Source organism: Physcomitrium patens, chromosome 14, assembly GCF_059467195.1.
Source record: "Physcomitrium patens ecotype Gransden chromosome 14, ASM5946719v1, whole genome shotgun sequence".
Classification (NCBI taxonomy): Eukaryota; Viridiplantae; Streptophyta; class Bryopsida; order Funariales; family Funariaceae; genus Physcomitrium; species Physcomitrium patens.
The window spans coordinates 13,699,782-13,726,213 of NC_143423.1; the positions used below are offsets into that span (position 1 = coordinate 13,699,782).

At 42.1% G+C, this 26,432-nt stretch overlaps 3 protein-coding genes and 1 long non-coding RNA gene across 6 annotated transcripts; 3 read left to right on the top strand and 1 right to left on the bottom strand.

Moving 5' to 3' along the window:
* Positions 1-5,175: 5,175 nt before the first annotated feature.
* Positions 5,176-9,299, top strand: LOC112291705 (uncharacterized). Its single transcript, XM_024539518.3, has 4 exons — positions 5,176-5,700; positions 6,529-6,738; positions 6,942-8,057; positions 8,188-9,299. Exons 2-4 carry the CDS (start codon positions 6,729-6,731, stop codon positions 8,640-8,642), a joined length of 1,581 nt encoding a protein of 526 aa, XP_024395286.1. The 5' UTR covers positions 5,176-5,700; positions 6,529-6,728; the 3' UTR covers positions 8,643-9,299.
* Positions 9,300-9,815: 516 nt separating this feature from the next.
* Positions 9,816-13,475, top strand: LOC112290981 (protein FMP32, mitochondrial). Of its 2 annotated transcripts, XM_024537881.2 has the most exons (9): positions 9,822-10,583; positions 11,029-11,160; positions 11,509-11,568; positions 11,696-11,772; positions 11,904-11,960; positions 12,178-12,244; positions 12,408-12,471; positions 12,631-12,697; positions 12,813-13,028. In XM_024537881.2, exons 1-8 carry the CDS (start codon positions 10,254-10,256, stop codon positions 12,684-12,686), a joined length of 843 nt encoding a protein of 280 aa, XP_024393649.1. In that variant the 5' UTR covers positions 9,822-10,253; the 3' UTR covers positions 12,687-12,697; positions 12,813-13,028. The 2 variants fall into 2 exon arrangements, with proteins under 2 accessions (XP_024393648.1, XP_024393649.1); XM_024537880.3 differs by having other exon boundaries at positions 9,816-10,583; positions 12,631-13,475.
* Positions 13,476-17,847: 4,372 nt separating this feature from the next.
* On the top strand, positions 17,848-24,726 carry LOC112290988 (two pore calcium channel protein 1). 2 transcript variants are annotated; one of them, XM_024537893.3, is made up of 13 exons: positions 17,848-18,309; positions 19,110-19,392; positions 19,541-19,684; positions 19,837-19,944; positions 20,193-20,285; positions 20,516-20,634; positions 20,870-20,930; positions 21,129-21,392; positions 21,690-21,829; positions 21,992-22,241; positions 22,424-22,472; positions 22,982-23,135; positions 23,356-24,726. In XM_024537893.3, exons 2-13 carry the CDS (start codon positions 19,186-19,188, stop codon positions 23,960-23,962), a joined length of 2,196 nt encoding a protein of 731 aa, XP_024393661.1. In that variant the 5' UTR covers positions 17,848-18,309; positions 19,110-19,185; the 3' UTR covers positions 23,963-24,726. The 2 variants fall into 2 exon arrangements, with proteins under 2 accessions (XP_024393661.1, XP_024393660.1); XM_024537892.3 differs by lacking the exon at positions 17,848-18,309 and having other exon boundaries at positions 18,359-19,392.
* On the bottom strand, positions 24,616-26,426 carry LOC149987868 (uncharacterized). The gene is made up of 2 exons (XR_016506409.1): positions 25,925-26,426; positions 24,616-25,253 (listed from the first exon to the last, which is right to left on the bottom strand). It is a non-coding gene; the product is annotated as an uncharacterized LOC149987868 (long non-coding RNA).
* Positions 26,427-26,432: the final 6 nt, after the last annotated feature.

Consider the following 26,432-nt stretch of genomic DNA (forward strand, 5'->3'; position numbering starts at 1 on the left):
ATGTTCATAGCGACGAACATTCTGACGATATTTTTGTATTCCTCCGGAACTGGAAGATTGGGGCACAGTGGAAATGTTTCTGATCTAGGGCTAAGTTTTCATAGGAATCGGATCTGCCACTGATTACCGGATTGGAGTTTGAGAATTCCTGCATGGAAATTCTGAAAACAGGAGAGCTGCATTCTGTTATTGATATTGAGTGAGCTGAATAACAAGCTGCTATAATCGGATTGCTTGCGGGAGAGGGCGTCTGTGAAACCCCAACAACGTCTCCTAGGAAACTCGTGCTTGATAAAAGGACGCTTGTGAAGTTGAACATTCTCTGCGATTCCTGAATGTTCACGTAATGGATGTGGGTGGTCTACAGAACATGGTAGTTTGTCAGGTAGCGCATCATCACTTTTGAAGAATTGCGTACGCATCGATGAACCAAACCACGTGGCCGCAGACCAACTTCCTTCAAGCTTCCTTCAAAGAATGTCACACAAAGGTCGCGAGGTTTGACAACAGCGAGCATAACTCGGATAAGCATGTCCTAGCTTCTCCCTGGGATCAACTGGCGTACCGATTAAGCTTTACAGGAGCACGAAACCAACGCTGCCAGTGGCTTTTCGGTAGTCCTGAGGACCTTTCCCAACTGTTCCAGATGCGCTCATAATCTATCCCTGACAAGCTCTGACGATGCTGCTCACAAGGGCAATCCTTGCAGTGGAGCTCTGGTTCTAGTAGCTTTATCTACGTATTTGCAACGATTACCTCCAAAGGACATTTTACTCTTCATCACGATATTACTCGACCAGCGCTGGATACTCTAAACATCGGCTAGTTCCTGATATGAGCTAGATGGCTGTTGTTGCAGTAACGTCCTTGCATCACCATCGACTAGGTACTCAATTCCCGGTCAGATTCCTCGGTGCCCATCTTCAACTGCTAAGAACAGCAGACTTGCTATCTTGTCAACATCCAGGCTTGTCATCTGGTCGAGATGACCAATTTTACGGACTTCCAACAGCATACAGCCAAGATAAAAGCCCGGAGAAACTTTCTATAATCGAGATAACGGGCTTGTAAAGCCAACGCTGATGACCCAACTCTCAACTCCATGCTCCCTGAGATGCTTGCATGCTTGCTTGCTTGCAGTGGCCGCAACGATCCCGTCAATACTGTTGGGTTCATCCCTAAGGATCTCGATGCCCCGCCAGCCTTGAGAAAATGCTTCCATGACAAGTCTGTGTTGGTATTGTTCAGTCAGTTTCGCTAGAAATAGGATCTGGAGACCAAATAAGACTGCAAAACCTTGGCGACAGTCTGGAGAGCTTTCCAGAAATTGATGCTAACCCTGGCAGAAGAACCCCTGTAACAAAGCGCAACAATTAGGGTTCTCTCTCTCTCTCTCTCTCTCTCTCACTGGGTCTCACTGCAGCAACAAGCAGGATCACCTCCATTACGAGGATCTAGCCTTGAGCTGATCAAAGCTCATGACTGAGTCATGGGCTACACTAAATCCAGGGCTTCACTCAGAATCTGACACTCCCTGCCCCCACAAACAGGACCCACATTTTCTCACACTCTGACGCTTTCTTTTCTTTGTTGTTACAAATGCAGGAAAACTGGGTCCTCATGCTTTGGATGTTTTTCAGGTTTAGTAGCAGAATTGGGAGTTAGTGATTGGCAGTCCGGCTCTTTTCCTTATAATAAATGAGAGCCCTGTGTTGACTTTGCTAAAACTACATGTCAATGTGAAGTTGCCTGAGAAGCGCACGGAAAGTGCAATTTAAGTTGATTCGTTTTTTTTGTAATGTTTGCCTCGATCACACTGTGTGGAAACGTCTCTGATGAATGAATTGAATCACTGCAGACGAAAAATACTATATATAAATATATATGATCCACATATCAAGTTTTCTATTGACTGGAACTTTTTATGAAATTTCATGAGCAGTTTCGTGGATGAGATTTAAAGATATTAATTTTCCAACAATGATCACTTGGTATTAGTTTAGTTTGCATAAAAAATAATTTATAACTAAAATGCAGTCATGGGTTTTAATAGTAATTTGCAAATCCTTTCAATAATGAAGTTTTACTCTCAACAAGGTTAAAATATTCTTTTTCTTTTTCTTTTTTATGCATTGCAGAGTTGATAGATTTGCGCTATTTTGGCCTTTATCTACAAGGATAAAAGATATGTTGTCTAATTTTATCTTTTACACTCCTGATTAATACAATCAATAATGATGTAGTCTATAAGATTAAAAAAAAGTTAAAATGAAGTTCAAATTTGAAATCTACCACATCCATTAATACAAGTCAAGTTTTAATTCATCCAGTTATTAAACATTAAAATAATATTAACAAATTATTTAATACTTTCAATTTTAAAAAATATTAAAACATGGTTTCGTGTTTAACAAAACTCATGTATGTATGTGTGTTTATAATATTCACAGACAAATTATTGTAGCTTTTTAGTACAGTAAAAATTTAATATGCTGATATTAGTAGAATTAATCTTATTGTTAATTAGAGTCATCAAATTCATTGACTTTTTGATCCATATATTTTAATAGACGCTATATCTTTTATTTTTTATTTTTTGCATACAACTTATTCACCATATTTTTGGTTTTTTTCATTAAGTTATTGGATAAATAATATATTTGTTGTTGTTGTTGTTAATGTTACTATTATTGTTATTATTATCATTATTATTTCATCTTATTTCTCATTGTTTATTGAAATTGTTTCCAATTGTCTTCTCTAAAACATCACTGCCACAAAATAGATTCGTGCATCAATCAATGTATCCCATTCAATAATAGAGATTATAAACAATGTTTTATTAAATGAACATGTAAATGCAGCAATTCAACACATAAAACTACATAGAGAGAACATGCAACATAAAAGTGGAATTTTCAATGTTTCAAAAATACATACACACACATACACACACATACATATATATATATATATATATATAGATGTTATCACATTTTTAATATGAATGTATACAAAAAATATATTTATATTTATTTAAATAAATATAAATTATAGAATTTATCAACTTCTAAGAAAATTCTCTATTAATTATACAATTTATTAACTTCTAAGAAAATTCTCTATTAATTATAAAATTTATCAATTTCTAAGAAAATTGAGTTCAAACTCATTGTAAAACTCATTATATGAAAAAGTCCCTCTCTTGAAAGTTTAAGTAGTTCTTGTAACCTCTTCTTTTAGAGAAGAATCACAAGTCCAACAAGTCCATCACGGGACGGGACGGGAAACCAATCCTTCCGGCCGACCCGGCCCGCGCTGTTGCAAACCCCCTTCATCCACCCATAAGTTCATCTACCGATACATCTATACACCTATACATACATCCACAATCACATCGAAAATACATCCATATTTTCATCCACGAATTAATTCATCCATCTATGCTACCCTGCCAGGCTAGTTCCAAAGCGGGGGGTGGGGGGGAGGCGATACTCTGGCAGTGGCAGTAGGAGTGGCGAAGAAGGGGAAGCATGGTCGGATGTAACACGGCGTTGCTGCTGCTCACAGAGTTGCTTCGCTTTGCTTGGTTGCATGCTCGCTACGTTGAAGAATTGAGCTGTTGGGATAACTTAGATAGATAGATGGGGTTTCACTCTCCGTTTTAGCCACACGGCACTTGTTGTACGATCCCTATTCTTGTTCCTGCTCTTCCTTTCCCAGGATCCGCTGTCACTCACTATGGGTGCTTACCGGAACCGGCACATCTGCATCCTAACGAGATTGCTGATCGCTGCTTTATTCCGCATCACGCGTTAAAGACGGAAAATTAGAAAGATGCTAGCGGAAAAAACAAAATACTGCTTTTCTTCCCTGTTGCAGGAATTTCGTGGATCCGGGCGTTATCTATCCGATTTTTTAACCGCAGTGCATTCTGCTGCGGCAAACGTGCTTGGGAGCCTTTGCCATCAATCGCAACGCAGGGTCTACGCCGATTCGTACCTATACACGATCAGAATCAACCAATGGTTACTCCCACTTTGTCCTGTCGATATGCATGTGTCCTTGAGTATAGCCCACTGGTTGTGAATAATATTCGGAAGGGGGGGGGGGACGAGAGGCACCGCGAAAAGACGGTCCACCTGCAACGCGATCGGAAAGAAAGTGATGAGAGTGTTTCCTTAAGCGGCAGATTTCTCTGCCCCCAAGGAATAAAATGTTACCCAACTGATCTTCAGGTTCAAGTTGCGTAATCATGGCTTCATTAAGCTTTTGTCAGTGGATTGCAGGAGGATGGCTGGCTCTGCCGTAAGCCGTTCTCGTCGAATCTCTCTGAATACCTGCAATTTCATGCACTACTCAGAAAACGAGTTCGTCCTCGTCGAGTTACCGACGTGCCTTGATGAGCAGCCAGCGCCTGCAGCATAAAGCTATTTTAACTCGATGTGAGCAAGACGTGATTCCCTGCAGTCAGTGGACTCTTGTGAGAAAAATACGTTCTTTCTTATCCCGAGCCTAATGATAGTAAGCAGGCGTCGGTGGCCCTTCAGTTTCAGCACTGATCGGCCCTAGTTTCACCTCACCTGAACAGGTTTACCGAGTCTTTATGTTGGCACCGTGTGGTAACATTTTCAGCATTTACTTCAAGCAGATCATATTTCACAAGAATATGATTTTTAGAATTCCCTGTAATTAGAGGCTGCATCAAGAAAGTGCAATTGTGGACAAAATCTGGTTTCATGCTGCAAGTTTCAGACTTGTAAAACCACAGTGACAGGGCAATCATGGAACTATTCTGAGCCCTACGAAAAAGATAGGAAAAAAATATTTTTAAATCTTCGGGACAACGCTTTCCTTCGCTTCGTTTTTTGTGGCGTGTAAAGGTCTCTCTTTACTTTTTTGAGGGTCAATGAATTGACTGCCTGGATACTAGGTTCAGATTGGCCCTCCGATCTTTGCAGAATACAGGTCACACAGATCACTACTTTCCGGAAGTGGGGGGGGAGCGGCGGTTGCAAGAGTCAATCTAGCGAAGGACTAGATTGGAGGCCAGTCGGTCACATACCCAGGTTGTCGACTTGTTGCGAGCTTCGCGTGCGAAGTCTTGCGAATCGTAGGGCTTCCTTGCATCTACATAGATCCATCTAGATATCATATGCCCTTATCTTAGTACTTCTAGCAGGCGCTCTATTTGGCTTAGATTTGGTTTGTGTAGGTACAATAGCTCTTAGCCGCAGGAATCATTTACTGGTCCTCCACGAAATCAAGGAGCTGGGGTTGTGAGCGTTTTACGAGTGTAGTTCGTGAAAAAGGAGGCTTAGCCGCTGTCATCGAGCGCTTCTGTTTGTAATTTGTTTTGGGGGTGTTGCCTTTTGGGTCTGGGCAGTAGATTCGGGAATATACTTGCCGCAGCCAGAGTTTTTGATGTGCGCTGAGTCTCCTCGTCCAGAAACCGTTCGGGGTGGGAGGATTGTCAGGGGTTCTTTCCTCCGAGTGGAATTTGGGGGCAGCATTTAGCTACTAGTGGCGCGACAATAACCATTTTAGCACTCGCAGAAGCTAGTTTTTAGAAACTTTTTAGTGAAGCGTATCCAAGATTCAGTCGGACAAGCACAAGAGTTCTTCCGAAGATCGACCATGAATTGGTATTAGGTTTGCAAATCGAGGGGTGCGCCTGCGTGGTGATGACTATGTGATCAGGTGCGTCAACTGGCGCTTTTGTTTGTTTTTCTCTGTCCCGTACCTGTCGAATCACTCATTTCACCCGGAAGACTCCGGATCATCGCCTAGATAGCTCTTGCATTTGAGGCTGCCGTTCCTCTTTCTTCTTGCGGAGGACGCACACTAGATTTTTCTAGATCTTCTCGTCTAGGAAACGGTGGAGGGACGCCGGGCGGTAGTCTTTATTTAAACACATTTGGTCTCGCCGAGAACTGTTGGACGCCGGCCTCTATAGTTTTCAGCAGGTCACGATCAACCTGAATGCTTCAATGATTAGTGTCACGACTTGCCCGCTGAAACACCGGATGTGGTGTTTCACTTGATAGTTCCGTGCAATGTAAAGCAGAAACGGAGTGCTTATCCACACCTCCACCTCCCGACTCTGCTCACTGTACAGTGTGCAACGTTTCGCTACGGCGGTGGGGGCTTCACTAGATCTTAGTTTTCAAGCCTCTGAATCGTTCTTGCCCGCGCGCGGTTTGAGAGGGGCTGGGTGCTTCTGATATTTACTGTGCAAGCTTGAGTGGCAGCAGCGGAAGGTTATGGCAGACACTGGTTGTGCTGCAAGTCGTTTGAACTTTGTTCAAGCTTCATGCCTTTCTTTTCACTTTGTATATTCACTCTGTCGCAAAGCATTTTATTGAATTTGCAAGGGTCTGTTGAAAACTGGGGATCTTGATGCTAAACTATCGAGGTTCTCTCATCTCCTCTACAGCAGACCTTCTCATCTTTCATGAGAATTTTTGGCACAGGCTAGTCTGTATTCTGTTTTTATGGTAGCTAAGTATCATCCGAATCATCCTTCAGGTGACCAAAACGGCTCGGATATTCTCGTTCAGTTGGACTCGCCGTCCAGAGATTGGAGACGATAGTGGCGCAGAAGCGGAGTGTGTCCTTCAAACCTTGGAAATGACGAAGTGGACGTCAGCCGTGTCCAAATAATTTGCAAGTTTGTCTTCGTGTTTACCCTGCCAACCCAGGGACCTCTCACATTGCAAGGTTCTAACATGGGATCTGGTAAATATAAGTTCTGATACCTACTTTTCTATTTACGCCAGAAACTGTCTTGCAGTTACCTGAATAAATGTATCTCTAAACATAGGACCATAGTTTGTTTCTACTTCTTCTACTTCTTCTTCTTCTTCTATTTAATTTAATTTTTTTGAACACGCACTTGCAAAAGAAAGGCTGTGTCTTACTCGGTGTATTGGCTTGTGAAGACATTGCATTGACTGAGACGGATCTGAGCGGGATGCTGCAAACGAATCACCCGAGTCAGGGCCACATATCGTTGACCAACATGCTGTCTTCCAACTCCGTGGATCCCAATTCCACAGGACGGGACTTGTTTTCGGGACCATTACCGTATTCTCCTATTCAAAGGCAGCAATCAATTGGTGGTCAGGGGCAGCTAACTCCTTCTATGAATATGAATATGAACATGCAAAGTGGGAGTTTGGAGAGGCCTAGCATGTCCTCCCTCGGTTCTGGAGGATCACAGTCAAGCATGTCGCAGTCCACGCAGTGGCCATTTGCAAGTGATGAGAAGTGGGAGATGGATTGCAAGAACGAGGTGCTCGATTCATCAATCCGATTGAATGCCGGCGGGTTCGGTGCACGCATGGATGCTCCTCTGCAACCGCTAAATTCTTCTCTTGCCCGCACGTCGAACCTGCAACGTTACCATTCTGCTCCGAGCTCGATTTTGCAGTCCTTGGCTGAGTTCAACGAGGAATCTTTTCCCCACATTTCGAGTCCATTGGGAAACAGCGCTGATAGCAACAGGGATGACCATCCGATGTTCTTTAATGAGAATTTGGTTCCCATCATGGAATCGGCTCCTTCGAGGTGGACTCAGCAGTCAGAACCAGAGAAGGTAGCTCTGCGCTCCAATGCGATGAGCAGCGCAGAACAGTATTTTGCTATTCAAGCAGATAAAGCGAGACTGAACGCTCTGCAGGACTCGGCGATGGCGAAGGAAAACATGGAGAATTCGTTGTCTCGAATGCAGAACATTGCTCGGGGGGCAGCTGAACTTCGTGGTGGCGGACCAGTGGATGTCTCTCTTTTCCGTAATCGCTCACTAAACAACAACTTGCTTCGTCAGAGCAGCTCACCCGCTGATTTGCTGGCCGCTATCAACGAGAGAGAGGACGAGATGAATCCAAAGATGCAACCACTACGCTCTCAGGACGATAGCTTGTCCGTAGGCTCATTTGGTGAGGATCGTTCAAATAAAAAATCCATAGATAACATGTATTCGAACCCTATGTATGTATTCAACGACGCCATGATGGGTGGTGGTGGTGTATGGGGGATGCCCACAAACCTTAAAGGTACTTCATACTAACTCCTGTTAAATACCGCTAGTTGCCATCAATCGGTGGGCGTGTTTGCGTCAAGTTCGATGTAGGGGTTTCGGTGTGCAACTCTCTCTAACAAGGCTTAGATTATTGTAACTTGCAGCAAATTTAGGAGGGAAAAGGGTGCGCTTCCCCGAGGAGATGATGGATGACTCCGATTTGCTTCGAGACAACTCTCAGAATCCTACAGGTGGAAGGATAAACTCATTGACTAGACACCAAAGTCTGCCGACGAACATCAACCCAGGAGACCCTGCAGCAGCAATGGGCATGGGCTACGACGACCTCCTCGACTTGTACTCGCCTTGCAAAACCCGAGCTCGCCGGGGATATGCTACTCATCCCCGCAGCATAGCCGAAAGAAACCGCCGAAGTCGAATTAGCGAACGCATGAAAAAATTACAAGACCTAGTGCCTAACATGGACAAGCAAACAAACACAGCAGATATGCTTGACGAAGCGGTTGAGTACGTAAAGCATCTACAAACTCAAGTGAAGGATCTTTCGGAGACAATTGTGCGTTTGAAGAACAGCATTAGAGCACAAACCGCGAGTTGAAGATTCTGCAACACACCAAGTTTGCTCCATGAAAGTGGATTCATGCGGACGTTTAATTCCTTGGAACCCTTCGTAGCGGGCATTGGCAATTGCCACTCCACGGCATAACTGAGCCTACAGTTTTTGGGATTTGTTTGCGTCCTTTCGAAGACATCATACCTTCCTTCCTCGTAGAGCGGAGATACACATCAGAGCCTCTGTGGGTTTGGCAGTGTGCTTTTATGTCTGCAGCTCCTGTATGACTTGGATGAGGGAAATCAACATCACTCGCCGTCATCTAGGTCGTCGTCGTCGTCGTCATCTTTTGAAGGCCACTTATGAATCCCAGACTTTGAATTCCGACAGAGGACGGACGAACACACGGACTTCAACTGATCATTGCACTGTTAGCGAGTGCATCCTCACTGTAAACTATCTCGTAGTTGGTATGGAACCGTATTCACCTTGCCAAAACCACATGGTAGGCTTGCATTAGCTGTTGGGTTCTAGAGGAGCCCCCTGCTTAGCCTATTCAAACTGCATATCATTCCGTCGTCTCAACCCTGGAGATTGTTTCCTGAATCTTTGAAAGTTAAACTTTCATCAATTGGCTCACGTCTGTAACTTCTTATCTCACAAGGAATGGAAACCCTGGAGTGAGTCACTGATGGTGAAGAACCCACGCTACAACGTCCAGTCATGAAATTCAAATTAAAATGCTCAAATTTTGGTGTTACAACGTCCTTGACACATAAAAACGAATGTGAATCGTGTTCGGAATCCTATTCTCTACTCCGTGCATCCAAAGTACGCAATCTCACACGTCCCTGAAGACTTAAGCAATCAAACCATCAAACATCTTATCACAAATCAGTAGAGAGGGTAACAGCAATGCTGTTGTGAAGCATTTCATAATTACTGTAAAGAAGCGGCTCAATTCACCATTCGCTTACTACTCTAACGTGAAGAACTCTAGTCTTCTACAGTATTATACTTGACGCCGAAGAACCCCAAACCGATTCCGGTCCCCCACAAGGCAAGAACGGATCCGAAGTTCACTGAGCGGGTTGGGGGGAGGGGAGGGCCAGCAGTCTGTGACCGGGTGGGCCGGTCAACGGGGGGTCATCATCCGGTACACGGGCAGGGAGGGAGAGTGAAGTGAATTTAGGGTTTCTCCCTCGCTCCCTTTGTCTTGTCGTGTTCCGCACTTCATTTTCGACGCTTCCCCCGATTTTTAATTCAACTAACAAGAGCTTTCCGCAACCCCCCATGCCGTGGATCACGACGGACGCAGTCAGTGACTGAATAATGCACCAGGATTCGTTCAGCGGTGGGTGATCGGTTGTGGCCCGCAGCGTGTAGGAAATGGTTCCGGATCTGTGCAGTGTGTAGTAATCGAGTAAGCGAGAGCCAGGGAGACGATCGGACGGAATTGGGACCGTTGGTCGTTACATTGAATTACTCGAAGTGTGTATGTGTGCATCGTGTTGGCTGTTGCGGGCTGACGACGACAGGCGTCTCCTTGTTTGTGCTTGATGCGATTTAATAAGATTTTGATGCAAGGGCTGCGTTAGTTCGTGTTTGGAGGGGTGGATTCCGTTTCGAGGGAGAAGTGGGACGTAGGGTGGAGGGATGGCAGCTGCTGCCGCACGGAGGGCCGTGCAGCATCAGAGGGGCCCGCTGCAGGCAATGCAATTAGCTGCTGATTCTCACTTGAGAGACATTTTTGTGGAGCTTAACATTCCTGATGCGAGATTGAAGATGCCAGTATCTGCACCATTTGCGTCTCACGGTCGGCAAGCCTTCCAAGATCATACACCTTGGCTGTTGTATCCGCATGAATTGACCCTTTGGAGGGCGTGGGATTATAAGGCAGTTCGGGGATATCATATGCGGAACATATCCCAGCTTGTCGCGCCAGCGAATAACAAGAGAGCCTTTCTTGTTGATACTCTGGCGCTGGTAATTGTTCAGATTTCTCCTTTTCTATTATCTGCGCAGCTATTTGGGAATGGAAGAGGAGTCTCCACCATTATGAATTTAGTTGATCTAGAGCAGGTTAGGAAGATGATTTTATAGAATTTGGAATAGTATTTACCGTAATAAAAAATATTTGTGACACGAAGGATGGAATTGCTCTTTACTTCGTTGACCTAATTGGTGACATCCGTGTTACAAAATTAGTGTGAATATTAATACTTGCACCACTTGGAACAGTCAACTTTAGTAGAAGCTGTGTGGATGCTTAAGGTTGGAGAGAAACTAGTTTTGGTTTTGCTCGGGAAACTTGCTCCTGGGTTTTTTATATGTGTATGATCTGCAGACTTTAATGTCCACTTTCTTTAGGATGTGGAGGTGCCCGGAAAACGTTACGTGCTCAACGTAAGGTTGTGTGATGTCTTTTCAGGTTCGAAGATTGGAAGCTCAAGGATTGACTCCCAAGCAAGCTGAGGCAATCACAGCAGTCATTACGGAGGTGCTCAATGATAGCTTGGAGAACGTGGCTCAATCGTTCACCTCTAAAACAGAGATGACAAGAGTATGTCTGCAAGTTTTCCCTTGTAACAGAACCTTGAATAAATTTATTGTAGTGACATTAGAGTTGGAGGTTATGACCGAAGATTTTGTGTTTTAGGTCCGTAGTGCGAAATGTATGCAAGGCTTGATTTACGTTTTTGAGGTCATGTGCTTCACCTTACTGTACATGCCTGTAATGAGGACCAGAGAGAATGCTAATATTCTAGGTCGAGGGATGTATAGGGTTTGAGCATCACCGATTTGTAGGATTACTTTCTCAATGTTGCTTCCTAGTAGTTCTTTTCTTTTACCCTATCCAGATTCGATCAGTTTGCTCTTTACCTAGTCTCATTTTTCTGCCTTGCTGCAGAGTGAGATGATGGCCGAAGCAGCTTTGTCGAAGTTTAAGGGTGAAGTACAAAGTTCACAGGTATCACTCTTTCAACTTGACCAATTTATCGGCATGAGGCCCTTGTGATCTATTCCTGGAGAACTTATGAGTTCGATTGATTTTATAAGTGCGAAATGGGCACCAACATTCTTTTTCTTGTTTATAGGAGCATCACTTTGCAACATTGCAGCGAGAAACAGAAAGGCTTCGAACTGATATTGACAAAATGCGAAGCGAACTTAGGTGAACTTTGCGCTCTGTTTGTCAGTATTTTCTGCACAATCATATTGGAAGCATCTGGTGAAAGTTCCCCTTAAATTGTGATACTTTTCGTACCTAATGCTGTATTTGTGTCCATATGCTCATCGTTACAGGTATGAAATTGACAAAGTAACAGCCGGACAACGCCTTGATTTGAACCTAGAAAGAGGGTAAGCTTTTGCTCAGGTCGTAGAATTTGCCCATTTGTTTTTTATTTTTTGTTTGATGTCAATTTGTTCATTTGTAATCTAAAGTATCAATCTTCAATTTCAGTTTTTAGTTAGCAAATGCAAGTGGATTTCATTCACTAACCAGTAGGTTTGTACGGAGAGCTTTTTGTTAGTCTTAGGACAAATGTTGCTTTTATTAAATTCTGTGTCTCTTCAGACGCATACGTGAGGAGTTAGCCACGCAGAGCAGCGAGACTTCCAACCTTACTAACAAGTTAGACAGAGTAAGTTAGAAAGGAATTTCTTATTCCGATCCTTTCGACCTTTTGATTAGTTGCTATTCCTTGTCATGTTTAAGTTCTGAAATTTGTTGGCTGCGAATGTGTTTTAAGGAATTGAATGACGCGTCTTTCTCACCTTTGTGCCACATGCAAATTTGATGAACAGGAAATACATACATTGAAAACACAACTTGAAGCAGCCAAGTACGACGTCATTAAGTATTGCATTGGTACGACATTTTTCTCATACTGCTTTCTTGTTTATGATGATTACTTTGTTCTCTATTCAGCGTCTCTTTGTTCAGAGCTAAGTCCTTCCGATTTTATGTTTGAGGGCTTCAGACTTGAAGTGCTATTCGCGTTCACTAACTTGAATTTGCTGCATGCAGGTACTATTGTTTCTGTTACGGCTGTTGGACTTGGTCTCCTCCGCATTCTAATTTGAGTGCAAGCAGAGTACTATACCCCAAGTTCCTTGCTGAGTGTACTCTTTTTTCAGTGGAATGTACTGCATGAATCGTGTCAGGGATGTTATCATATGAGTATGCTGAAATCTTTCTGATGTTTCCAGTTAGAGGTTTAAACCAATTGAAGGAAATATCGAACTTGGACGTTTCAAGCAGACCTGGTTTACGTTGGTGCTGGACCTCCGCAAATGTATTTGCGAATGGCCTTTCGTGGATTTTACCGCAAACTGGAGCTTCGGAACCCATTAAATTTCATGTAGCATTCGGAAGCACATTTTTTATGTCATTGCATTGAGGCCTCGTGGAGGCAATTCATATCATCATCTACCCTGTATTTGGGGCTGCTGCTTATCAATTTGCAATTTGTATGATCAATCAAAATGCGCAATTTGAAGGCATTTAAAGGGAATTTCATCCTTGCACTCGCCCTTTCTCGGGCTCCCAGTGGGAGAGTGACACGAGTTTTGGAGGTGGTATGCTTCAATCTCTCCAGTTATCAAGAAATGTCATACATATTGCAGGATGCTTTTGATTAGCTCCTTCCTCTGAGTAGAGCCGAGCAGAAGAACCGCTCATTAGCCCTTCAATCATCTTGAGCGTGAAGATCCAGAATTCAAAAGTTGGAAACCAAACATTTCAAATAAGACATGATTTCATTTCAAGGAAACTGACAAAGAGTAAGAACAGCCCCCATAGTAGATGTGAGTCTCTTTGAATTTGATGAATTCAATTCAATCCGCACGTCGGCATGATTGCGCTTGGAAAAACTCTACTGTCTGCCATCGTTTGCATGCTATTTGATCTCTCTCTCTCTCTATATATATATATATAATTGAGTCAATAGTTAAGACCCAACAGGGTTTTTTATGTTTGAGGAAAACCCGATGTGCATGCCTTGTTGTATCAAGTAAATTTACAGTACGTTTGGCACGGTGATGTTGATTATGCAATGACGAGTTGTTTAATCGGATTGATGATTTGCCACTAAATGTTAATATCTGAAACATTCATAAAGAGTTCATCACTTAACCACATAGGATCTGTACAAACTTCTCTTTCCCAAAGGGAGGGAACTCTCAGTGGGGCCACTTGCATGACACTGCACAACCACGTCACTTTTTCACCAAAAAATAAATATAAAACAAAGAAATATGAATATACTTTCATCCCTCTTCCCCACCTTTGAACATTTTATACTTTTTTACTTTCTGATGGTAAAAGACAAAAAAAAATGAAAACATTATTTCACCCACAAAAGTGTAAATATAAAAAACCTAGCCGCTTGGAAAAGAGCCCACCTTTGGAAGGGCAAATAATTACTTAGGATCTCCCATGGAACACATGTGGCCCCCCTTCTCCTCCCCCCCCCCACCCCTCCATACCATTTTAATTATTTAAAATACGTACATACGTACATGATAATGAGAACAATACTCCACTACTTGAACTATGTTGATCCAATTATAATAAAGTCACAGTTCTGGGTTATCCCAGTGTATCAAGCTAATACTTGTGTGTTGAGTAAGTAATAGTTTCTAGAGAGCATTTGTGCATCATTTCATGTAATATTCGTAATTATGAATCTGCACCTAGTCATGTGCTAGGTTTGTATGGATAGATTAGATGCTTTTTAATTGGACTACCACGTCAAAATCTAATTATAGGGTTAAGTATCTCTATGTACACACCAATGTCCAAGGTTGCACAATATGAGAAACTCAGTTTGCGTGAAAGTATGAGTTTAGACCAACACACACACATACCCCTCAAAACTTTTCAAAGCAATTTTTATTTCTCTGTAATTGGAATAGAAAAAAGCGTCTAATCAAAAGCAATCTGTCAAAAATTCACCCACAAAAATATTGGAGTTGTGATTCAACCTCCGACTGAACTGCATACAACAAATACTAAAGATAAATAAATAAAAATACATACCTTGCAATGCGAGTCAATTATTCGACAATGTTATCACTTTTTCCCTAAGCCTTCAATAGAATAAACAAGGATGAATCAGCGCAGATGGATAAAGGCACAACCTTTGGCCCCGAACCATGAGTGTGGCGGTGCAATTGGTTGCGTTAGATCTTAAAATAAAGAGAAGGAGAAAATTATATATATATATATATATATATACAAAAACTGCAAATTGGTTTTATGTGGCTCACAAGATGAGCCCACACACATGTTTCCAAGTAGATGAAAAAATATAAAGCGAGGGACAAAACGGTCCTCGCCATGTTTTAGTGAGGTTATTAAAAGTAATAAAAAAGTAGAAAGTTGGGGGGGAGAAGGGCAAGCCATCCATCCAACTGTGATGGGTCCCGAGGCTGTCAAGTTCCTTGTGGGTTAATAAAAGAGTCCTTTAATTCCCAGCCATGCTCATATATCCCACATGTTTCACACTCCCCCTTTCTTTCACATCCGCACCGAATGGATGAATGTAGTTTTGGATGAATAGGTAAATGAATGGCAGGCTGCAGCATTGCTTCCCTTGGACGAACCCCCCTGAAGGGCGACTGCCATTGGGAACGCGTCCCGAGCCCCTCAAATCCTGAAAATGTCCACAATCCCTGGAGTCCCCGTGGGAACAGGACCAGAATCTATCCAGGGGCACCCGTGGGAACTCGGTCAGAATCTAGACGAGTCGAGGGGCGTGTCCACGTGTATTCTGCTTCGTTGAATTTTCCCCGCCTTTCCTGTTTTGGAGTGGTTGTCAAGTCTCCGTTGACCCTAAATCCGTCTGCAAGGCGGAGATTTTAATTTAGCTTTTAATTAATTAATTAATTAATTAATTGACTATTAATGGTTAACTGAGATTGTTGGGTTTAAATAATGATGTAGTCCTTTCAAAAGGGTTTGGTGAATATTACTCAAACACTTCATTTATGTTTGTTTATTTTTTTGCTAACCCGTTTTATTTCTTCTGGTTTTGTTATTTTATTGTGATTTCCTTCGATGTTTCATTCAAAAAAACATGGGATTGGAGAAACAGGACTTTGGCTTAGCTCAAAAGTTTAATATAACAAAATGAATGTTTATTTTGTTTTTAATGGATGTATTTGGTAGGTGATAATTGAGATAGTGCACACAAAATAACATGGTTGGATATTCAACACAGGGTTTGTGTTTTTAATAAACAACAAATTTGCATTGGTTGTGATTATTATTGACGGTATAATATGAAATACAAATTGTTAAGTGGAAAGTGATCACATGTAGTTAGAATTTTTATTAATTGTTAAGTGGAAAGTGATCACATGTAGTTAGAATGTTTATATGTATGGATCAACAGTAAAAGCACAATGTGAATAAGATAAGGCCATGTACATTTACAGTATATAATTTAAGACAATCTGAATTATTTTTTATAAATGAATGATCTGATTGCAACATGAGTTTATAAATATTTTGTATGAAATCTTCTGTGATTGAAAGGTATTACTATCACATAGGCTTTTTGTTATTGGTAAATTGTTACTAAAAAACAATTTACATCGAAAATTTGACTTCCTCTATGGTAAAAATATATGGAAATTTAAGTATTTAAGAGTGCATTGTTGCAGAGTAAAAGCCTTGTACTATAAATGACACACATTATGACCACTTCATTATTACAATCTTTAAGAGGAGTAACTCCTACCAAAATATTTAATTTTATGATTGTACAGAATTTTTTATTTTATTTTATTTTTTATTTTTTTATTTATGGTAAAACATTCAATTCACATACAATACCAATCTATGTGGTCATGTGAATTTGATTTATGCATCGTTACTCGAATTTTACAAACTTTTGCAAGTATTGGTTGATGAACAACAATTTCGAAACCACCATAAGTGTTCAATTTGATGTCAAATAGCTGTTAAAATTATCAACCAACGTCTACAGACAATTGCACATGCCAAAAAAAGTTTTTAAAAAATATTTGATCTTTAAAACGTGTAAAGCTGAATTATTTGTTTTCTTCTTTTATTTTTAACTCTTTTTAACTATTTACTTTACTTTATTTTTTAAAAATTATAGATTGAAATTTCTGTTGAAGCATCTTCAACCATATCAAGATAACAAAATATCAATAACATTCTTATATTAAATAATTCAATACATCAAAACAATATTCAGCATTACAAGCACGGCATGAAGGATTTACTGCACAGGAGATTTCATTTCGGTTACTCCAAGGTACAATCACTTGGTAAAAGTCAAACATTTTAAAAATACTTTAAGATCGAAACATCACATAATGTAAAAAAAGTGATTGTCATGCACTGTTAAGTACAATTCTTTTTGCACTAAAATATTTTCTCAGTGGTATTTTCAAACACAACTTTGGAACAAAAAAAGAAAAAAGAAAAAAAAAGGGTCTATAGACGTCATCAAAAATTACAAGAATTTATTATATGAAAACCATCGAGAACGAAAAGCTTTCCAACAGCTTGGTCTGTACACATTTTCCAAAAAAATTACAACCACAGAATAAAACCCAAAAACAAAAAATTGCAAGAATGTGGTTCGTTGCAAGCTGACAAATTACGTGCACCTATAAAAACCCAAAAAATCTAATATAAAAAACTTGCGTGGCTTGACTATTTTGGAATCTCCCTGGACACGACGACACGAGAAGTAACTTACATGAAAATTTTCCCACAAGATCTTTTACAAAAACAATTAAATAAATAAATAATTTGGTGTCATTAAAAACCGGGACTAAAAATAGAAACATGCGACGAGAGCAATGCCCGCATGTGATCCTACTTTTATCCAAAACGAAGAGCACGTTTGCTTGGTTGCAGAGCCAAGGCCTCAAAGAGCCAAGGAGCGGTATCCACGCAACCGACCCATGACCGAAGGGGATCCCATACCCGTGATGCTCTGTTCTGAAACCAAAAAAATTAAAGCGAAGCTCTTTTCCGACATGTGACGAAGCCCTAATCGAGAGCCACGGCGGAGGGGCAGCAACCCCCACGATATCTGGTGCCAGCTCAGCACCCAGACAGCGACAGGACCCCGCCATCTCCTCCAGCCGTCGCCATCCACGTCACTTTCAATGCCCGCCCGCACCCGCGCGCTCTCCCCCCCCCCCTCGCTCTCTCTTTTTCGATTTCTTTTTTTGCTTTCTTTCACTCATTTTCTTATTCTCGATTTGCGTTGTGTTGCGTTGTCCTGTTTTGCTTTGCGTTGCGTTCCTGGCTGGTTGGCTGGCTTCCTTCGTGCGTGGAGATAACACGCTGCTGGAAAAGTCCAAGGTCACTTTCATGTCGAAATCTCGGAATCGTGGCATCCCACTCTCACCATCCAGAACACGCCCTACTGCTGCCAGGCCCCGGTGTCGCAGGGCCGGGAGGACGTCGCGTCTAGAATCGGGAAGGTGCTTCCCACGGGCAACAGTAGCAGCACGTACCGTGCGTTGGAATCTGAGAAACGCATTGACGGATTTGGTAGTAGAAGTGTGCGTTGGTTGTACGAGTGAGTGGGGGAGAGACGCGGAAGAGCGAGTGAGAGGGAGAGGGAGAAAGGGAAACGTTTTGGTGGACAGGATCTTGGAAGAAGGTTGGGATGCAACAGCCTGCGTACGTGTGTGAGGTAGCGGGGCGCTGAAGGTACAAGGCGCACGGGTTGTCTGAATATAGTCTTACAGCGAGCCTCGCGGGACGTATGCTGAGTGTTTGAACTCACGAGCTGAATTGACGTCTCCTCTCTTAGAAGCCCGAATTCGTCTGTGGGATTGTGTTGGTGCGATGTTGATTAGGATGGGAGACCTTTCTTGCTGTTTTCTCCGGTTGTATATTTAGTCGTGGAGTGGAGTTTGTAAGGTGATTGCCTGGTGCTGGAAGGAGTTGGTATGTGAGATCGTGCGTGACTGGAAAAAGCGTCGTCGCGGCAGTAGAACTGTATTATCTGTGAGATGATGCGGGAGTGCGTTGTAGGGAAGGAATGAGAGAGGAGAGATGAGATGGAGTATTGGTGTACGTTACGACGACCGAGCGATCTCTGACGTTATGGAGGGTGTTGTGTTGGAATTCATTAACACTTTGAAACAAAAGCGACTTGTAAAGTTTTCTTTCACATGTGACCAGCAGTGTTAATCGACTTAGACCGCCCACATCGAAGATTCATTTGTGAATTGAAAAGAAGCGCTTCAGAATGGAGCATGAAGTGCTTGCTGTTGGGGTTGTACACCATTTCTTCGAACTAGACTGCACATTAAAATAACTATGCCATAAAAAGCTAGCTCTTCACGCTTATCTCCGTCGTGGCACTCCATCTAGATCCATCCTCACATCTTGACTCAGGCTCATCGTAGGCAAATAGAAATTGTTCGAATCGTCAGCAGTGACAACCTACTGAACCTATAGGTGTACCTCAAGTGTTGATTATTTATAATCATGCCTTCTTTCAGACCGCTTTACAGGGCGTCCTCAGTGCCAGTAGACGGAGAAAATCGATCAACCAAGAGATCTTTAAGTCGAGACGTGATGAGGAAGAAATTGCTCAGGAGGAACACACTGCCCGATATCCAAGAGGAAGGTTTGTATACCCCTCTACGCCGCCCATCATCGTATTCGGTATATAATTTGCTTCCTCCAGATGCAAAGAGAGCACGTGATTTGGAAGCAGGACTGGACCCTCCTGGTCATCAGCTGCATTCAAATGTCGAAATGGCAGCGGCTTTGGTTGACCAGGTAACTCACCCGCCTACGGTTGCTTAGATTGCTTAACTGGGCTCAATTATGTATTCTAAAATGCTTGGGTAAATCTTCGGTCTCATCCTACAACTTGATAGTGTTGTAATGTGTTTCTGTCTTGAAAGAGTGTCCTGTAAAATTGCAGGCAATGCAGGGGAGGTATCTGCCGCTTCCTGTGGTTTATCATAAAGACTATGACACTGCAAAGCGTGCCTTCATTCTATATCACCAGCTTTACATTGCAAGGGCACTGGTGTACGTAATTCTCATGTTGCTACCTTTCTTTGAGGTACGTTTAGGAATTCAATTTGTTTTCCCGCAAAACAATAAAATGAATGCAATTTGTTTAAGGCATTGTGAGGTTATGGTGTGGTTCCATCTAATAATGAGCTCAATACATAGAAACCTCACTCAATCATTCGACTTTTTTCGTCTTCCTAGGTACCTGCTTGGTGTAATGAAAAGCTACCACACCCCTGCGGTGACCCCAAAAAGTATCCTCTGAGCGGACTACCTTACATTCACCCTTACATATCTCTTGCGATTGAGGTACGATGCTCCAACTGGTCCTCTCTTCTGTGATTGATTAAACACAATGTGAAAAGCTTCTGCGATCACCACTGAGAGAAGTCTGATAGAAAGCTTTGGGATGCTTTGTACGCAACGACGTATATCTTGTCATCTGAAATCGCGGTTTTGCTGAGGTCCTAATATCAGGTTGCATTACATGTTATAGGACAGAGTGCTATTTTGTGAGTTTGGAGAAGGTTTTAAGGTTAATGTCAATTTGACTGCAGACATGTTGCGTTCTGCTTTTGGCGTGGTCTGTTGCATTGCAACGGTATTTCTTAGGTTCTAGTTTTTGGCAGAACCAAATATCTATATATAAGGTGACTACTCTTTCCATACGCTATGCCTCAATCATGCTATTTTCATGAGCAGATACCTGTTGTGTGCTGTCGCGTGTAGAACTCTGATGTCTTCGATTACGCAGTTGTTGATGATGAAAAATGCCACTATATCACATGTCTTTTTGGGCAGAACAGAAGATGGTACTCCTTCTCCATGAAGGGTTACTACTCCAAAATGCCACCTTTAATCTGGAGCACTTGTGAGGCAGGTGGTTTTGCTTGTGGCGATGTATATATCCATCTCTGCTTCGGCTTTAGGAATAGCGGGAGACCAAGGCACCAAGATATCTATGTATTTGAGAATTCTTATCCCAATTGTGTTTAGCAGGTATGTTATGCACCCTTCGTTGATTTGAGTTGATTGGTGAAGTCGTTTAAAATTACTTTCTGCTATCACCTAATTGGCCTCCTGAGTACCTAGTATTATGATGCATTGCGAAATTGATGACCCTGATCTCGTGATATGGCGCATTTTCAGTGGTATGTAGTTCTGAATGATAACATCAATCAATTGAGCATTGGGTGCACTTCTCTTACATGACCTTGGTTTGTTCTTTACACAGGGCTATACGTGGTTGTTTTCGTATGACATTGCTCATTGTGCACACGTTTATGGACATAACGGTAAGTAAAACCCATTCCCTTTATGCATAAACTTTCGTACATCTAATGAGGGTGGTCATGGTCACTGTACTACATCAAACAAATCCTTGAGTATTGATTTGCAAGTTCTAACATGCTCAAGGTCACAATTTCTTGGCAATTGGCACTGTGTCTAATTTATCTGCCTCTATTTATGTCTGGTCAATATCTTGTGTACAGGTCTTGGTTGTAATCTTTGTGATGCTCTCAGCATGGCTTGGAACTACCCTTTTCTCAGAGTCCACAATTGAATTCAAGGACTATGGCACGTCCCTTTTGAATCTCTTTGTGCTTTTGACTACTGCAAACAATCCATCTGTGTGGGCAACAGCATATCGAACAAATCGATTTGCCTTTTTCTTCTTCTCTACATATTTGCTTGTGGGGTTCTTCTTCTTGATGAACCTGGCATTTTCTGTGGTTTACAGCAATTATAAAACTCAGGTACTGCCATTTTGATTCGGGGCATTTTTCTGTGGGAACAGTATGTATTTATAAGGATGTAATGAGGTGAATTTTGATTTTCTGTTAGCAGTAATTAGAGCTGTTCAATCTGGTTCCTTTGATCCTCGATGCATGTCTGGACTCCAGAAAGTGGTTTTTGTGCCTTTTCTTCTGGAACCTATGAATGCTCTGTAGTGATGGTGGAAATGTTATTGAGGGCTAGTTATTGAGAATGGATATGCATTTAAGGAAAAGCTAACTTGATATTTGCTATTTTGAAACGGCTGTGTACTGTAGATGGCTGTGGAAGTAGCCAAGCGAATTACTGCAAGGCAAGGCAATTTAAGGGCAGCGTTCAGTCTTCTGGATATTCGTCACCAGGAGTGGATCGATGGTGCCACAATGATCGCTCTGTTCCTTGCGATCGGTCGATACAGGTGTGCATTTCCTCTTAAGTGTTGTTTAGTCGACTTGTCACAATTATGAAGTTTCGAAGTAGTCAGAGGGATATGTTGAGTGCAGAGCAGAGTTTGATTATCGACTATGTTCTATGGAGTCCTGAAAATATAACTTGCTCTGTAAATTATGGGTGAAATCAGGCATATACCCGATGTTCGAGCACGGACTAGTCATCTATTTTTAGCTCTCAACAAACGAGGAGATTTCAAGATATGGTCGGATGAATTTGAGGAGCTCTGTGATGTTATTGCAAAAGAGGTGGAAAGGCCACCGGAGTTACGGCGACGAATGAGCAAAAGTGAGATGCAGTTCGTGAATCATCCAGTCTATTCCTATGTCGTGTGGGGATTCACACTTGGATCTTTGGCTGCGGCAATCACAGAACTTAATGTAAGTTTTTGAATGTATTGCCCCTTATCTGGTTTAGACCTTGAAAATCATCCGTTTTTCTCACTATTGATTTTAATTATGAAGTGCTGTATTCCAAACCCGAACTTTGGTTCCCACGGGGCGTTATTACCCTGGTACAAGATTGGTCCTTGTTATTTTTACTGAATCTGCTTTCGATGCAGGTGAATGGTAGTGCAAAGCTTCTACTCCTCAGTATTGAGTTTCTATTCGGTACGTCCCCTTTTTCTGACCTGACTGTTTTTCTGTTTAGGATGACAAGTTCTTAGTTTGTCAAAGTACCAATGTGATGAGAATATTTAACATTAGCGTCTGGTGCGACTTCTTGGTTGATAGATATTATTTCGACCAAGTGTCGATAGCATTTCCGAGCTATACTCAAACACAGCGTAGTGGTCAGAATATTGTTAATGCTCAAAGTCATATCATGTTCCTAGCCGACATGGCATTAATTAGTTATCTGAACTGTAACCTCTTGAAAAAGAACCTCTTTTAAAACGATCTGTTATAAATTTTGCATGTTCGAAGAAAGGAACTCTCCTATTCCTGAATATTGCGGTTATTGAGAACTTCTGAACTCATTGCTAACAACCCTATGTGCATCACCAAACCTAAGATGTTTTTTGCGCTTTAGCACCAAGAATCTTGATCAGGAAGCTAATTCCTTGAATCGATTTCTGATTAAGCTGAAATGCATTGATGTATCTGTTGTTATTTTCCAGGTTGGGTGTTTGCTATGGATGCGTTACTGAAGTTGTGTCTGCAAGGTTGGAAGTCTTATTGGGGCCGCTTATTGAACAAGTTTGACTTCGTCTTGACGGTTCTCGTTGTGGCACTTCATTTTAGCTCTTTCTTCTACGACGGTGCTCGCCCCTGGTAAGTTAGATTTACCGTCTGGCTCCTCGTCGTGCTGCTTTTTTATACTTGTTGTTTACGTGCACCAGAAAGGTTTCATAAGAGTCGGTGTCAATCGTTTTGGTTTACAGAACGTGTAACCAGTTGAATCACGCAATTGTGATTTAGCATAGATATTATTCCCCTATTCCCTATCGAGTAACTCTAATTCCGGGATTTTTTTCCTGCGTATGTTCAACAGGGTTTCTTATCTACTCATTGTGCGGGGATTTAGGACGATTGCTCTTCTATCCTTGATCACACGTTGGCGTCTCATGGCTCAAACATTGATAGTTGTGATTCCTGCTACAGCTCCAATCTTGGCACTCCAGTTTCTTATCTGCTCCGCGTTCTCTATTTTGGGGATGCATCTCTTTGGGGGTCTCGTTTATGAAGGCAATCCTGCTCTCACAGGCACTCAGTATTTGGATCTAGGTTTTGAAGTATTCAACTATAATGACTACGCATCAGCTATGGCTACCTCATTTAATTTGTGTGTTGTCAACAAATGGTATGTGATCATGGATGGCTATGCGGCTGCCACGAATAGTAGATGGTCGCGGATTTTCTTCATGGCATTCTGGGCGATAGCTGTTGTATTTACGCTGAATGTGGTGGTCGCCTTCTTTACTGAGGCTTTCACTAATCAAATGGAGAAAGCTGAGCGGATAAGAGCCCGAGAGTTGAAACGCAATGCGGAAGAAGATGCTCGGTTAGGGAGGAAAAGATCTGGAATGAACCTGCCATTTCGAGCAACGAAGTCTCTGTCTTATTATGATCTTTATGAAGACATCGTGAAGAAAACCTGATTGAACAACTTTGCACAGGGAAAATACGATGCTGTGGCTTTTTTCTGATAGGCCTCACAGGGAATCCGAATTTCGTTGTCGGGATTTGAAATCTGAATTGCAATGGATTACGCAGATCCATTCTGAGCATGACGTGACTCAAGTCGGCTAGTATTTGAAATAGCCTGCTGTGAGGCTCATTGCTTCAGTGTATCACGTAAACACGGGGCATTTGGCAACAACGCGCGTTTCTTTACAAATTCCCTCGGGTGATAATTAACGAAGTTTGTATTAAGTACCTATCGGAATTGTGTTCTTCTGCAAATGTCATCGATTGTCGCATGGTTATTGATCATTTAGGATCAAGTTGCAGCTTATCAGTACATGGAGGTGCACTGTTCCTGACATCGGAACAGCGGTTGCGCAGACAACTACACGCAGTCCGAGGAGAGTGTCTAGACGGCCCTGTAAAGATTTGTTTTCAAGACAAGACGGGCTTCATCTAACTTTGATAACGCATGCGGCGAGTATGTCAAACATGCAAGAGGTTGCATTTGCAAGAGTGTAAAATTTAAGTTTTTCTCATTTGCGTTTGATTCGTACTTTGAGCAGCTGATTTCAACCATAATGGATTAGAATTATTTTATCTGCACCTAAACCATGGAGATTTCCAGTTCGTGAAAACCACAATTTGCTTTTACTTCGATTAGATTTGCTGCTATATACATTGTGTGTCTCAGTAATGTATGCGAAGCAGAATAAGGAATTGCTTCCTTTGTATCTAATCCCCACCCTCACTCTTCCTCTTTTGGCAATTGATTTCTTTTCTGCTTGAAAATATTATGTTACTAGTGCGGACGTTTTTATAGTCTCGAAATCAAATGGAACACATTACAGTTATCTTAGTCACATCTGTTTAAATTTTAATGTGGAAAACGTATCCTAATTTAGCAATTGAGATATAACTGACTCTAAAATTTTCGTTTGAAACCCAACACTGTTATAACCTGTTCCAACCATTTGAATCAGCACTTACTTACAAATGACTTGACGTTCTAATATATGCTATCTCAAACGCAAGATTATTGAAACGATACATTTTGCTGCATTTTCAAAAAGTATCTAGTTCGGATGGATGCTGGTATCTTCGAAGAACAGATTAACCACGTTGTGGAGAAAGTGGCAAATAGTAGACCGTCTCATCGGAAACAGGACCACAAACGAGGGCAGGTTGAGTTGCGTCTATTGTCGAACTCGCATCGTCACTGCTTTCCATTGCAACTGAAGAAACCGAGGAGGTTGTAGAATACCCCTGCACTCGAGCAAAAACGTGAAGCTCAGTGACCACTGCCACGATGGTAAACGTCAATGAAGGGCTGATCAGCAATTGCTACACATTGAGATGCAGTTCTGTTCGTAAGACCATCGAACACGAGTTTTCGAGAACCATAGACAACAAACTGCAGGATTCTCTGAGAGAATCATGCGAAAAGACCAAAAAGTATCCATAACGAAAGACAATTGTTAACACCAGAAGAAGGCGATGTGAATGACTCGAAGCACATTTTACTGCTAATCGTCTTCGATCACATGTGCCACGTTACGACCACAAAAAAACATGTGCTCCAGAGCCACTGCTCATCAATACTCGATTGAGCTTTAGGCGGTTTATTCCTAGGCGCGACCTGGTCGCCGCCGTCGTTCCCATTCCCTGAAATATCCTTCAATTACAATGACTCGTATTTCTCTTCTTCTTATAAGCCTCTGCATTCAATAGGCTACATTCTCCTCGCCTGCGTGCTCACGAAAGACATTTTCCCCAGGTTGGCAGATGGCTGGATCCCTGTCCTTAGACTTAAGACCATCACACATGGAAGATCTCGCGGTGGTTCACATCTTCAGACTCAGAGTTATAAGAGACCAGCCCAGCTAAGATCCTTTTCTACACGACATAGCGACAACTCAAGAAAACCAAGCACAAACCTCATCCCGAAACTTCCTGGTTTCACAAACGAAGACCTCTGCTTCGAAACTTTGCAGGAGCTTTCAAAGTACGATACGGTCCTCATGCTCACGACGCGGCGGCAAAAACAGCCATCCGTCTTCCTCTCAAAGCAACTGTGCAACGTGGATTGAACTTGGGAGGTTGAATCTGAAGCTGAGAAACTCGGAAAGCTTCCACGAAAGAAACTTGTGCTTCCATCCATTCCTATCACTGACCTCTAGGTCGAAATTCATCGGGTATGAAACATGATCTGGATCTGTGGCTCTTGAGGTAACGAGCTGAGTTTGCGCTTGCCATTTTCCATCGACACTTGCACTGCTCCATTCCAGGAAGAGGGCAGATCTGAGAACCGCACTTGGTGTGAAACAAGCCAAGCGCACCTTGGAGCGTGAAAAGGAAGAAAGCGAGAAGGGAGAACACTGAATCTCTGAGAAAAGAAAAAATTCTCCGCGCAGTGAAATTGGAGACGGAGATGCGCGGTGCCCA

What these genes read in the sequence shown, in the direction of transcription:
- LOC112290981 (XM_024537880.3), top strand. Translation starts at nt 10,254, where the DNA reads ATGGCAGCTGCTGCCGCACGGAGGGCCGTGCAGCATCAGAGGGGCCCG. An exon ending in TTGTTGATACTCTGGCGCTG is followed by an intron (nt 10,584 to 11,028) that starts GTAATTGTTCAG and finishes ATGTCTTTTCAG; the next exon opens with GTTCGAAGATTGGAAGCTCA. An exon ending in AAAATGCGAAGCGAACTTAG is followed by an intron (nt 11,773 to 11,903) that starts GTGAACTTTGCG and finishes TCATCGTTACAG; the next exon opens with GTATGAAATTGACAAAGTAA.
- LOC112290988 (XM_024537892.3), top strand. Translation starts at nt 19,096, where the DNA reads ATGCCTTCTTTCAGACCGCTTTACAGGGCGTCCTCAGTGCCAGTAGAC. An exon ending in ATCCCAATTGTGTTTAGCAG is followed by an intron (nt 20,635 to 20,869) that starts GTATGTTATGCA and finishes TTCTTTACACAG; the next exon opens with GGCTATACGTGGTTGTTTTC. An exon ending in CGGCAATCACAGAACTTAAT is followed by an intron (nt 22,242 to 22,423) that starts GTAAGTTTTTGA and finishes CTTTCGATGCAG; the next exon opens with GTGAATGGTAGTGCAAAGCT.
- LOC112291705 (XM_024539518.3), top strand. An exon ending in GATGCCCACAAACCTTAAAG is followed by an intron (nt 8,058 to 8,187) that starts GTACTTCATACT and finishes TGTAACTTGCAG; the next exon opens with CAAATTTAGGAGGGAAAAGG.